Below are 14,789 nucleotides of genomic sequence, written 5' to 3'. Positions count from 1 at the left end.
ACTCTGCCTTCCTGCACACATGCATTAATTTAATTGCATTATCCTGTCTTGCTTCTCAAATATAATACAGCATACATATTCTTCTACAGTCTTCGGTTTACATGTGCAGCACTTCGTAGTACCATTCACTATTCTAAGTATGCCAGACAAACAGGGTCCATTAAAAACTTATTTGGATTCAAGATACACAGTGAAATACACAGTTCTTACAGAACCCTGCCTTATTCAATGCACATTTTATAAAGCATGCTTCTGGCCACGTACACCTCCATGCATTAGACTAATGTATTTGCTGTACAAAGTGTGTACAGCTCACTGTGTACTCATAAAACTAACAGAGAAATAAGAAGGGCTCTGCACAGACTACTCTCAGCCTGAACTAAAAAGCACACCAATCGCACTGCTCATGGGTAAAGTGCAATTTTCAAAGTCTCATAATTCAGCCAGATAAAAACAATGTTCACTGATGCACACAAAGGCACTTTCAAGAAGGGTGATTTCCATGCCAAATGATGTGCGATTTCTACACTGGCTGCCCTCCACACTAGAGCTGTAAGAAAATGGGAGCAAAAAAATATTTTTTTAAATAAAAAACAGGGAAATTCTCTGCTGGGTTACCACACATGAAAGTAGTACGTTTTAAGGAGAGATCTGAATGAAAAGAAAGAGATCATGTGGATACAAGGAAAGTAAGTCCTAAACAAAAGGGGAAATATAATAAGTGACCGAGAGATGCGACTGGGAGAAGGGTACAACTCAAGGAGGCAGTGAGAATTGAGATCTAAGCAGGGGTATCACTGTGCAGAGAGTCTTGAAATTGACAGGAAGAAGTTTATGTTTGGCACAAAGTTGAGGTACTCAAAGGACAATGAAGATGACATGATCAGTGTGAAGGAGAGGAGGATATAAAGTAAAACCTTACTTTTCAAACTTGATTTGAGGTCTCCTTGGCTTGGAGGTACCATTTGGCAAAGAAGGCACCGGGAAAGGGTTTTTGCCATCTCCTGAAGGTCCCTGGGAAGTCATCATGCAGAGAAGAACTGGTCAAGGAATTTGTAATCAAAAGCAGTTTTAAAAGCTTTGGGTTTCCAAATTAAAAAAGGAAATGATTATTTAGTCTCTGAATATATTCTCTCTCTCTCTCTCTCTCTCTCTCTCTCTCTCTCTCTCTCTCTCTCTCGTAAAGGAGGAGGAAACTTGCCTTCTTATATTACTGCTTGTAATCTTCAAACACAATGTGAATTTTTCCTGAGGGGAAGAAATTAAGTAACAGGTTTCCCTTGCTACTGAAACTAGAGCTGTATTTTAGCAGGACAATGGCATAGTGAGCACTAAGAGAGCACTAAGGCTGATAACAACCCTGTTTTCTCAGCAAAGTCTGGTACAAATAAAATCTGCTCTATGTTATCCACTCAGACCCATTGCTAGCTTAACCTTGGGGTGTGAGGCAACAGTAGCTGATTTTAAGTTACTTGCTGAAATTCCAGAAAAGCAGAGTTACAAAACAGACATTTGAAGCTGGCTAGTGCAACTGCTCACACACCCTCTAAAAACCAACAAACGAACAAAGCTCAGATTACATATATCCATCCACATAAAAATGGCAACGTAACTGGGTTTTTTATAACCTGAAAACATCAAGTACTAGCCACAAGGCTCATCAGCTCTACTGTAAAACAATTTTAGAAATAATTCATAATAGCACAAACCCAGGGTCCTATTCAACAGCAAGGGCCTGCTTTTTAAAGGGAGCTTAAGTAAAAAAAAAAAAAAAAAAAAAAAAAATTTTTTCCAACAGGCTGATTTTGCATATGCAACTATTGTGCCTGCAAACGTGCCTGCTCAAAAACAAGGCCCTGACTGAAAATGTGGTCCTATAACCCAAGCACCATCTTTTAAATTTGTTCATCCTCCTAATTATTTGCTTACTAGTAAGGTGGAGGCCGATGGGAAACTTTATGGAAAGCATCAAGTTAATTGCCTTTAACCACACAGGTCATCTAGGGCCTGTTACAAAGTCCAATAAAGCCAATGGAAAGACTCCGATTGACTTCACTGGGCTTTGGCTCAGGTTCCTGCTGCACAACAGAAGTTGCTGGATAACTTAGTCTCGACCAGCAGATGTCCTGCCTCAAAGGCATTTTTTTCTGGAACATCAAAATCTTAGAAAGTCATATAAATAACTTAAAAACTTAGCCCAAAGTAGTGCATTTTGTAAATGAGCAAGCAAAATTAGCAAAGTACTGAAAAAGCAAAGATGCTACAGCACAACCTCTGCTTTATTTCGTTATCTGGAGTTTTAACATACCAATCATTGCAAACAACAAACAAGTAGGATGCTTTGTAACAAACAATGATGTCTTAGTAATCAGAAACCTCACACCCTAGTCTCTGCTTTTCTACCAGGGGAGAGCATGCTGATTTTTGGTCAGCAAGATTTTGCGAGGCAGACTCACAGGAACCAAGAAAGAACAAAAACAAAACAAAACACAAAACACTGTCTAAAAACCCATAAAAAGAAAAGGAGTACTTGTGGCACCTTAGAGACTAACTAATTTATTAGAGCATAAGCTTTCGTGAGCTACAGCTCACTTAATCTGTCAACTTCATGATTTTACATCGATGAAGTGAGCTGTAGCTCACGAAAGCTTATGCTCTAATAAATTTTAGTCTCTAAGGTGCCACAAGTACTCCTTTTCTTTTTGCGAATACAGACTAACACGGCTGCTACTCTAAAAACCCACAGCGTCACTCATTCACATGCCTTGTCCTTTAAAAACATGAAGGAAAAGAGAATAACATTGCTGAAGGAAATTGTAGAACACTCACTGCTAGAATGAAAAGCTCTGCCATTAACAACTTACACCTAGTTTGTTGCTTTTAGAATGTTCAGAATGCTTCCCCTCCACTTTCCTGTGCTTGGAGGATGAAGAATCCTTGTGGTTGCTCTTGCTCTTGGCAGTGTGGTTATTTGTGGCAGGCAGCTGGCTGCAGGTGCTGCTCTCACCCTTGTGTCTCTTTTGTGCCATCTTGGCTGGCTTCTGGGCAGGCTGCACAGTAGACATTGGTGGCAGCGGTGGTGGTAGCAGGAGCTCTTTCTTCAGTGTCTCGGATGGAAATTTGGATACTCTGGACATGGAAAATGAATTTACCCTTTAGGGTGTTCATGGTATATCATACAGCGCTTTAAACAAATAGTGAATTACATGGTGTAATGATTCTGTTTATTCAGCTGATGACTCTGGAAATGTGAGATGACGAATTAAAAAAGAATCCATCACAAGCAAGAGGAAACTTTAGGGACTTTCTGGAGATTTAGAAAACATGTCCTCAACTGTCAACAACATGCAGGAAAATCATATTTGAAGCAGCAATAAAGACAAAATTTCAGGTTTGTTATTAGAGAAAAAATGTTACAGCTAAATGACTTGGGATTTAAGAAGAGCAAACATAAGAATGGCCATACTGAGTCAGACCAAAGGTCCACCTAGCCCAGCATCCTGTCTTCCGACAGCAGCCAATGCCAGGTGCCCCAGAGGGAATGAACAGAACAGGTAATCATCAAGTGATCCATCACATTGCCCATTCCCAGCTTCTGGCAAAGAGGCAAAAGATAGTGTCACCATCTCTTCCCCTCCTGGCTAATAATCATTGAATCCATGAATTTATCTTGTTCTTTTTTGAACCCTGTTATAGTCTTGGCCTTCACAACACCCCGCAACATAGCCACCTTCCCATTTCTTCCTTTTTCGTGGATTTATGAGAGACTAGAATCTCTGAGAAAGGACATAGGGAATGGTGCAAGTTACCACAGCATGTTGTTTTTTCGAAGTGGCTTACCATAGCACTGGCCTTCTTCCTTATTTTGCAGAATGCATTCTCTGTCCCTAACATCAGATAGAATTCCTCATTACCTCAGATCATATCCTTTCATTAAATTAAGCGGAAGTGAAGACTAGCCAGTTAAATTAGCTTGCACAGAACTGCTGAAATAGAGACCACTGTTCAAGGGACAGGGACTTACCAGTTTTGGTCTGTAGTTAGAGAATGAGGTTACTACTAGTGCTAGTTTGGAACTTTTGGACAAAACATTTTTCCATTGCAAAATGCTACTTTATCAAAGCAAACATTCATCCGATGGTATCTGAGGTTCAGGATGGAATTTGAGAGATTGAGATAGAGGCTGGTCAGAGCACTCACTTAGAATGTGACACTCTGGTTGAAGTACCTGCCCCGAATCAGGCATTGGGCCTGATTATAGGCCATTCTGAGGTGTTGTGTTTTTGTTTTTGGTGATAAATTTCATGAGGTTTCATTTTCATCCCAATGTGAATGGACACAAATATCAGAGACTTTTTGGAAAACAGAATTCTTATCTTTGGGCTAGCCCTAGTTACCATCAATTTGCAGCGTCTCTCATCATCACAGGCCAGATTTAAAATCAGTGAACTTTGGAAGTGGTGTACCCCATCTGTAAACCTCACTTAACTGGCCACTACCTTTGCAGCTTCTTTGGGTTGCCAAATGGTATAAGGCATCTGGAGTGGAACAGGGAATCTGGCCCCATGATCTTTACTGACTGAAGTCCAAAAGAAAACACCAAAATAAATGAAAAACCAACCCATTCAACTCTATCTCCTTCAGGAGAAGAGACAAGTTGTGGCCTTGTACCATGGCCTAAAGCAGAAGTTCTCAAACTGTGGGTTGAGACCCCAAAGTGAGCCATGATCCTGTTTTAATGGGGTCACCATGGCTAGTGTTAGACTTACTGGGGCCTGAGCCCCATTGCCCACGGCCCAATTCCAGGGTGGCAGGGCTCAGGTTGCAGGCCCCCAACTTGGGGTTGAAGCCCTTTGGCTTTGGGGCCCCCCAACCCTGGCTGGGACAGCAGGGCTCAGGTGGGCTCAAGTTTTTGATCCTCCCTCCTGGGGTTGTATAGTAATTTTTGTTGTCATAAAGGGGTCGTGGTGCAATGAAGCTTGAGAATCTCTGCCCTAAAGAAACTCCAGCTCTTATTGGGCCCAAAGCAGAAGCACATTCCAGAACCGAAGGCCTTCCACTAATAATGCCCTGCTGCAAACACCCAGACATTTAAACGTAGGGACTGTCAGCGCAAAGACCTAATCCAATATCAATTGCCTTAGTGTTTTCCCTTCAGAGAGGCTGTCTGCTCAGATAGCTAGACCCAAGCCATGAAGACATTTATAGACTCAAGTGAATTACTTTTGGTTCAATTCAAAGTAAATGGACACTACTTCAGCTGGTGCAGATCTGTTTTATAGGCCCCCTCCATCTGATGCAGCCAACAGATGGGTAGCTGCAGGCTGCACTAGTTGTAGCCTACAAGTCATCTACACTCATGCAAAGTGTATTGCAACCATTGCACTGAGGCGTTACAAAGGCATGGATAACTTTGGCAAATCTAAGAGAAACGTTGCAGCTATACTGCCAGATGCTGAGGAAAGATGACATTTTTGGATACTAATGCCAACTGGAACTCTCAGGGTACAAGACACACCCCAGAATTGTGAACGTTTTGGATAAAAGATGGACAAACTGCCCTAATAATGGAAGTAGGAACAACTTCCAAACCAAAAAGCACATCTGTTCTCTGGATAAGGTTTTGGCTGGTCTACTCGCATCCAAGTCCCAATCTTGGCAATGCACTGAGAAAAGGAGGGACACTGCACCATCTGGGTGTGATTAAAGCCAGAAAGTTGCATGTCATCTGCGTACTGAAGACAGCACAGGTCACATCTTCCCACTCTCTCCTCAGCAGTCTCACATATGCAAAGGGTGACAGAACAGAGCCCTTCAGAACCCACAAGCCACTCAGAACACATGTTCAGTCTTCCAACACCACTGTGACCTCTCGGACAGGAAAGAGTCAGACTACTCAAAATACACACGGTATACCCAGCTAAGGTCTGTAGGCAAGTTGCCAAAACCATATGGTTAGCAGTATCAAAAACAGCTGACAGATCTAATAATATCAGCAGTAACACCTGATTTTTGTCCATCATTAGGTTATCACCACTAAGACAACAACTGTGGCCTCCATATCAGAACCAAGCCAAAAACCAGGGACATCAAGGAAATCTGAGGCTGCTAGATGACCACATTCTTTATCACAACCTTCACAATATTCTTCTAAGCAAGAAAAGCTAGACAAGGCAGCAAAGTTAGCTGAGCCACTTACGCCCTGATCCAAAAAAGCACTGAAGCACAAACTTAACTTTAAACATGTTAGTAGCTCCATAGGAATCATGTGCTTAAAGTTCAGCGTGTGCTTAAGTGCTTTGCTTGACTGGAGTCTTAGAGTTCAAAGACAGTTCATAGCATGCCAGAAGCCTCTCCTCTTAGGACAGAGCTATTGGTCAATCAGGGGACTGGTAATCTCAGCTTCTGGGTTCTCTGTCCTGCTGTACCTGCCAACTCCCATGTGTGATCTTGAGTAAGTTACTTCATTGCTTTCTGCCTCAGTAAAATGCATTCCGTGCCATCCTACTTCACAGAGGGTTTATGTGCCTTAATTGTTCGTAAAGCACTGCAATCCTGATTTTAAAAAACTGCTCTGAGTAAGAGTATAAATTCTGCATGCATAGCTTCCAAAAAATAAAAATGATTGCTGAGGCTGAAAGGGGTGGGAAGGAACCAGGAGAGCAAGGAAAAGAAACAAAACATCCCAAGATATCCCAAAGGGCTCAAATCCAGATTTTAAAGCTATGTGCATATGTTGTTGGCAAGTTGTAAAGATAGATTTGCACCGTATTGTATTTCGGATAGCATATACATCATATTAAGCAATACCATCTTCGCACGGAGACAAGGGGAAGCCCACTCCTCACCAAAACCATTTTTTTAAAAAGAGATCAAGTTCATGCATTTTTCTGACATCTCTATACTCACTTCATTTTACTGGAGTCTCTGTAACTTGAAGACAATGATTTGGTTTCTTTCTCCAGCTTGATTCTCTTATTTTCAGTCTCTTTCTCTGCTTCTCCCTGTTGAAAGCAAATCACCACCACTTAGACTCTACATACACATGTAAAAGTGCAGGCCAACATAGCTAAATTTGATTTCCTAATGTTAAAACAAAAATACTAAAAATCACAACATGCAAATCCAGATCACAGCTGATTAATCTAAACTTCAGCTTCCTTGAAAAGAATTCCCAATGACATTTTGTCTTGTTTTGCTAGAAGAGATTGATTCTGGTGGATGGAGTGGAAATACTTACCCACTACCACAACCCCAAAAGAAAAAGGTAAAATATTTTCAGACTCACGCTTGTGACAGCAAGTATTTCTAAATCGGCTCTTGGTGTTTTGTTGCTAATTAATATGAATCATACAAAGCAATATAAAGCATATAAAAATTCCTTCCAGCTATGTCATTAATGGTAAGGGATTGTGTTTTGTGATATGCCTCACTTGCCAAAAAGGAAAATAAAGCACACGGAATGTCCCAAGGTCATTTCAACAGGAATAGAATACAGGGGGAAACTGGGGGGAAAAATGTTTGGAACAATTGTCCATATGCTCTAAAAAAAAAAAAATACCAGCTTCTCAGGCAAAGAGCTATACAGACAGAGCTGGTTAAATAAGATTTTTAAAATGTATTACAAGATCTGTGGAAATCCTGTGTGTATATCTGTTGAATTATCAAGGGTGAAAAATTTAAAAACTATTTTAATATGGAAATACTGCAAAATTTGAATGAGTTAATCAATCTGCCCTGCCCACATAGCAGTTGGAACTAACCAAATGCATGTGAAGATTCTCACTAAAAAGATGAGGGCATCACCTCATAAACGGCTCAGTCCTGTGAGGTACCAATTGCCTTCAACTCTCATTGACTTGAAAGGGTGTGCAATACCTCACAGGATTGGACATTTTATGAGTTGATGGCCTTTAAAAAAAAAAAAAAAAAAAAAAAAAAAAAGAGTATGTCTTTAGATCACCTAGCTCCCAGTCTGTCAAACTCCTTAACTGAGAAATTGGGGCAGCAAACAGAGTCGCCTGGCTGCACCTTGGAGCCGGAGTGGGGAGATGCTTCTGGGCGCTGCTTGCAGTAAGCGCTGCCTAGAGCTCTCCCCCGAGCCTGCCCCACACCCCAATCCCCGGCACAGCCCTGATCGCCCTCCCGCCCTCCAAACACCTTGATCCCAACCCAGAGCCCCTTCTTGTACCCCAACCCCTCATTCCCAGCCCCACCCCAGAGCTCTCACCTGCCTGTGCCCCAACAGCCTGCCCCATCTCCAATTCCCGTCCCGCCCTCTAAACCCATTGATCCCAGCCCAGAGCACCCTCCTGCACCCAAAACACCTCATCCCAGAGCCCTCACCGCCCAACGCCTCCCCCCACTCTGAACTCCTCATTTCTGGCCTCACTACAGAGCCCACACCCCCAGCCGGAGCCCTCACCCCCTCCAACACCCCACCCCCAATTTCATGAGCATTCATGGCTGCCATACAATTTTCATACCCTGATGTGGCCCTCAGGCCAAAAAGTTTGCCCACCTCTTCTGTAGAGGCTTGTGCAATTCTCCCAGCAAGCAAGTGAAAGTTAATTTTTCAACCTGGCCCCAATAAATCCAGCAAAAAATTGCAAAAGGCCATTTTTTTTAAATTTAAATAAATAAGTCAGTCTCCTCTCCCTGAAGGTGTTCTTGAGAGTCAAGTCACTCATCTCTGCTCTCCTGGGGACAGAGCAGAAGAGACAGACTTACCTTTCAAAACTGGAGTTCTCTCTCACTTCCCCACAGTACAGACTCCTGGGTTCTCAAGTTTTTCCACCATTCCTTAGCAAAATAGGGGAAAGTGCCCTGTGTTCAATGGCTCCTACCTCTCAAAAAAGAGTAGCTAATTCTCTTCCCAACAGCATAAAAATACCACTATTCTCCCTCCAGTTGAGAGCAAATAATCTGGCGTTTCCGGAAGAGTTGGGAATAGGCCCTGATGTAGCCATAATGAATATACTCACCATGTGAGCTCATTGTGCACATTGTAATGTACTGACTGAGTATATATGAGCCAGTGCGTGACATTATCCTGTAGGAGCAGGCACTCAGAGGAGTTAAAGGACCTACTGCTACTTCAGCTGAAGGAGCCGTCCTTGAGCTCAAGTGACAGAAGCATTTCCTTTTGTACTGAAGGACCAAGTTTTCAGTCCCAGCTCTGCAGATTAACTGTGTATTTTATATATGAATTTTTTCTTTTATCTGCAGCACACAGATTCTTTCTAGTATTTCAGTGCAGGTTATGGAGCAGAAGTACCGTAGTAAGGGTTAACTTTCTCTGTGCTTTTTAGGCCCCTACAGCTGCTACTGTAGTTGTCAGAGAACGCTTCAATTCATTCAACAAAGAAAATAGGTCCCCTTTTGAACAGGCCAGCCCAGAAGAAGTTGGGCCTGAGGCTGGGTCACACTGGCTACACTCACATTTTGTACTGGTATAATCATTTCAGTTAGAGGTATAATTTCTCCCCCCCCCCCAATAATTATACAATTACAAATCCTAATATGGATGCAGTTATACCAGTATAAAGATTTGGAATTTGCTATTCCCTTCCTATACAGAAATAAGTCACAGCAGTATTATCATCTTTATACCAGTATAATTGCAACCTTGGGGTGGGATTTTGCCAGGGGGAGAGTATTGTAGAGTAGAACCTCAGAGTTACGAACTGACTGATCAACCTCATTTGGAACCAGAAGTAAGCAATCAGGCAGCAGCAGACCAAATAAAGAAAGTACAGTACAGTACTGTGTTGAACGGAAACTACTAAAAAAAATAAAGGGAAAGATTTGACTAGATTTAAAAAAAAAAGATGTGCTTGTTTCATTTAAATTAAGATGGTTAAAATCAGACTTTTTCTTCTGCATAGTAAAGTTTCAAATCTGTATTAAGTCAATGTTCAATTGTAAACTTTTAAAAGAACAACCATAACATTTTGTCCAGCTTTATGAACATTTCAGAGTTACGAACAACCTCCATTCCCGAAGTCTTTGTAACTCTGAGGTTCTACTATACTGCTTTATACAACTTTTGTGTGCAAACAAGGCCTAAGACACCCATCTCTGATGAAGTGGAAGAGTTCTCCCTGAGGGCATCCCTACAAGCAGGAGATAGTGGTACTCTCCTGCAACTGATATTGAATGGGTTATACAGATGAATGCACAGCAAGGGAAGCATTTCAAATACCATGCTACTTGTAGCAAAAAAGGCACCTAGCCTCCTCTACTTACAAGTGTTGCTTTGGCTAAATTCAATTAAGTGAAAGAGGGAGAAATCCAGAGAAACATTAGCAAAATCAGAGATTACATATTCCTAGAGCTGGTTTAAATTTTTTTAACTAGAAAGATTTTATTTTATGAAAAATGGCCTTTTTTGACAACACAATTTTGCTAAAAACTTTCCGAATATTTTGTGACTTTTAAAAAAAAAAAAACAAATTCCTGAACAGTTATTGACAATAATTTGCTGAACAACTGGTTTTAATAAATAAAAATATTTAATAACTGTTTTGATAATAAAATTTTAAATTTAAATTTGATTTGAGGGAGGGGATGAAAAACATGAAATGTTATTAAAATTTCTCCCTCACCTCCACGTTCCCTGCCAATTGAATAACACTTCTACCATTGCAAGAATGCTCCTCTCCCTCTCACCTTTCTCTTTTTGAGAGACTTGTTAGGAGTTTCTGTGCTTTTCTTTTCCAAATCCTGCTTCCTCGCACTTGGGAGCTCTTTAACCTCAAGTTTCTTCTGGCGACTCCCTTTCCCAGGTGGCTGTGGAATTCTTGAAAGGAGACACAGCTCAATTTTAACCACAAGAGCATGAGGGACTGGAAAATCCCTCAGGGGCGATAACAACGTCTTATCCCTGATAGGCAAGAGAAGTTTGTCTCTATGGAAGTCCTCTCTGACCACAATGGCAGGCTTTTTGCCACTAGTCCTGGTGGGGGTGGTGGGCTTCTGGCTTTGAGCTACAGGGCTGAGAGGGAAATGTTCTAGGGCACCACCAGCCACAATGTCTTTCACAGGCTTAGGGTCCAAAAATGCTTTAGTAATGGCTTGGTGTGAGCTCTTGTGCTTTTTCTTTTCCAAGGGCTCTTGCACTGTTGGTTTCAATTCTTTTTTATCTCTGGATTTTGGCCTCCCTTTCGTTTTTACTTTGGGCTTGTCTCTGGAAGACTGGTCTTTAATCCCATATGGACCAGGCTCACTTTCCACTTTCAGGCTTCCCCTGTGAGCCTCTTGTAGCGGGGCCTTGCTGGGCTTCTTGGTACCAACTGTGAGCCTCTGAGAGGGCTCCTCAGTGCGCGTGGGAGACTTCTGGCTGGTCCGTTTGCTAGGAAGATGTACCCCCTGGGGAGCCCTGGTTATTTTGCTTGAGTTTTTGGAGTGCAACTCATTTGATTCAGAACGTTCATGAGAGCTGCTGCTGCTGCTTTTCCCTTGACCCTTGCTCTCCTGATGACCAGGTCTATGGACAACTTCACTGAGATTCTCATTTGGTGCTGCTGGTTGGTTCACCTTGGTTAGCCAGTTGTCCAGCTGCCATTTATTTGATGTTGGTGGGTCGGGCTGTAAAGAAAAGAAAGTTTTATGGGAGTTATCTCTACGGATTATTCTGATGCCTGACATATTAGATGCTATCATAACCCTTTAAATTTTACCCCTACTATTAAAGATATAGGAAATAAAAGAATTTAAGAGAGAGGACACACTGAAAAGCTTTTAAACAACATCAAAACAAAAAGTCTTCTCTTTTTGCATAGGGTTAATATGATTATTCATATCAGACTCCTGGTCTCAGACAAGCTTCACCTTTGTATCAGTAAGAGATCTTTCATTCTGCATAGAAGTTTGGCCCTGGGTTGCCCTGTGCCAGAAGCAGACATTGTTGGCTGATTACCCAGTGCTGCTGACCCAATGTGAAAAAAAAGAAAAGGAGTATTTGTGGCACCTTAGAGACTAACAAATTTATTTGAGCATAAGCTTTCGTGAGCTACAGCTCACTTCATCGGATGCATTCAGTGGAAAATACAGTGGGGAGATTTATATACATAGAGAATGACCTAATCACATCAGCCACACTCAGAGGCTCATTCACCTGCACATCTACCAATGTGATATATGCCATCATGTGCCAGCAATGCCCCTCTGCCATGTACATTGGTCAAACTGGACAGTCTCTACGTAAAAGAATAAATGGACACAAATCAGACGTCAAGAATTATAACATTCAAAAACCAGTTGGAGAACACTTCAATCTCTCTGGTCACTCGATCACAGACCTAAGAGTGGCTATACTTCAACAAAAAAGCTTCAAAAACAGACTCCAATGAGAGACTGCTGAATTGGAATTATTTTGCAAACTGGATACTATTAACTTAGGCTTGAATAGAGACTGGGAGTGGATGGGTCATTACACAAAGTAAAACTATTTCCCCTTTTTCCCCCTCCCCCCTGCACTGGACCTCAGACTTTCTTGTCAACTGCTGGAAATGGCCCACCTTGATCATCATTACAAAAGGTCCTGTCCCCCCAGTGCTCTCCTACTGGTAATATCTCACCTTAAGGGATCACTCTGGTTACAGTGTGTATGGTAACACCCATTGTTTCATGTTCTCTATGTATATAAATCTCCCCACTGTATTTTCCACAGAATGCATCTGAAGAAGTGAGCTGTAGCTCACGAAAGCTTATGCTCAAATAAATTTGTTAGTCTCTAAGGTGCCAGAAGTACTCCTTTTTTATTTTAGCTCGTGTAAAGATTCCCCCCCCCCCCCAGTGGAGACTTCACCTGAGAATTGGATCCATAAGTGTAAGAGTGTCCCCAGATTGCTGGGTTCTGTTCGATTCTTTATATGCATCCCTGCTACTGCCAGCAGTTATTTGCGGTTTGTGCTTTCCTACATATTTTCATTGCCTAACAGCACCTTACTAAAGGTGGTAAGAGACCATAAAATAAAAAAGCAACCACTGTCAACAGGTCTTTAAGCAATCGCTTTTGTCTGTGATGAAGTTTTCTATATGTATTCAGTAAGTGAAATGTACTAACAGCCTTGCTCTCAGTTTACTTCAGGAGCTGCTGAAAGGATGAAATATAGCAAGAAAAGGACATAACATTCAATGGAAATTATCTGTTTAGTTCTTCTCCTTTCCCATCACCTAGTAATCTCAAGACAAGACAGCTAGGTTTATATATAGGAACAAAAGCATAACATTTATTTCCTTCAGACAGCACCTGAATTTTATCTGAGCTTTACTCAAATGAAGTCTGCAATCACACAAATTGGTGTATGTTGGGAATGGGGTGAAGTATTCGTTTTTCCAAGATTCCCGTGCTTTTTGTGCCAATAAACCTGTTTTGCCTGTGCCCAAATAATCTCCCTATATGTGTGCTCCTACACTTGTAATAGGCAAAAAAATTAGATTACAGGGTGGAAGAGGGTTGGGGAGAACAGAAGAAAATGTAAATTGCTATACCTTAACTGATGCATAAAGTGCTGCTGAATCTGCATGCATGATCAGAAATGTAGCCCATGGGATAACATTTTACACCATTCTGTTAATTTGGAAACATTTTGTAGGTTCCCTCTTTCCTCCACTACACCACTGACAGAGAGACAGCGTTTCAATGACATGTTGCACCTAGCACAGCACTGTGCCTAACGCTTAACAGGGACTTGGAAAATATATTTTCATTTTGGAAGTAATCTGAAAAATGCCTCTGGTCTTGATTATGAAACTATGAAGCATTATCTTGAGTTTTGTTAGCTTGCTTTCCCAACTAGGTCAATAAGGCCTCCAAAGCACCAGTAGGGCAGAAAAGCAAGCCAAACTCAACAGCAGTGAGTCCAGGCACATTCCAGTGGAGACTTCCTACAGGTCTGATCATTTCAAACCAAATCTAAGAGAGAGGTTTCACCTCATCAAATGCAGCTGCCGTTCTATTTCAGAAGGAAATGCACTATTCTAAGAAAGAACAACCTTGCTTTAAATAGCAAAAAACTGGTTTCAACATAAAACAGCTCTCAAATAAAGGATCCATAATAATTACATACACAAAGATGAGCCTGAAACATTAAAGTCAAACACTGACCCAAACTACCGGAAAGTTTGGATGCTGGAGGTTTGGGTCTGGCCCATTTCTAGGGGGAACATTACAGGCCATACTTGAAATGGGGAACAGAGCACCAATCATGCAAGGATTTTGAAACATTCTTTCCAAAGCCCAATTATCCTGTGACCAAGGCCTATTTGACTTTGCTTGTTAAACAGCAAGTGAGAAAGTTCATGGAAGCGGCGTGGGGTTTAAAAGAACCTGCATGTAGAAGAGGATGACATTTTATCCCAAGGCTGCTTCCCTGTAACTATTTTGGTATTCGGTGAGCGAGGAGTTCGAAGCGGTATGCTTGGTTAAGTCTCGCTACCTCCCTTACATTCACCACACAGTACCTCAGACGTAGAAGTCCTCGGTGGCTCGTTTGCTTCGCTGTCACTCGAACTGCTCTCACTCTCCGAATCTGAAGAGCTGTCGGAGTCACTGGTGCTCCCTGACTCCGCACTGCTGGAATGCGCTGATGCTGCACTCTCAGGCTGCGATTGTGAGGCACTGCAAGGCCATCAGGAGATAAAATTGGAAAGCAGCATGGGTGAAGGTTTTATATTTTCATTGACATGACAACATTTGGAATTAAAACAACTTACATTTTGGCACTGGTGAGAAGGCAAAGAATTCATTACCATATCATAAAAGAAAGGTAATGGCTCAAAAT

At 41.7% G+C, this 14,789-nt stretch overlaps 1 protein-coding gene across 10 annotated transcripts in view; it reads right to left on the bottom strand.

Annotated features, from left to right (window-relative positions):
* The window catches only part of AFF1 (AF4/FMR2 family member 1), a 170,482-nt gene that overhangs the window by 21,215 nt on the left and 134,478 nt on the right, over positions 1-14,789 (bottom strand). For all 10 annotated transcript variants that reach the window (XM_038398671.2, XM_038398672.2, XM_043513449.1 and 7 more), the window contains 5 exons: positions 14,470-14,626; positions 10,672-11,589; positions 6,910-7,004; positions 2,865-3,129; positions 923-1,014 (listed from right to left, as the gene is read on the bottom strand). In XM_038398671.2, coding sequence (XP_038254599.1) covers positions 923-1,014; positions 2,865-3,129; positions 6,910-7,004; positions 10,672-11,589; positions 14,470-14,626 — 1,527 coding nt within the window. The remainder of the gene's footprint in view (positions 1-922; positions 1,015-2,864; positions 3,130-6,909; positions 7,005-10,671; positions 11,590-14,469; positions 14,627-14,789) is intronic.

This window comes from Dermochelys coriacea, chromosome 4, assembly GCF_009764565.3.
Source record: "Dermochelys coriacea isolate rDerCor1 chromosome 4, rDerCor1.pri.v4, whole genome shotgun sequence".
Lineage (NCBI taxonomy): Eukaryota > Metazoa > Chordata > Testudines > Dermochelyidae > Dermochelys > Dermochelys coriacea.
Note: the sequence above shows the minus strand (reverse complement) of the source record. Positions and strands in the feature narration are given on the sequence as shown.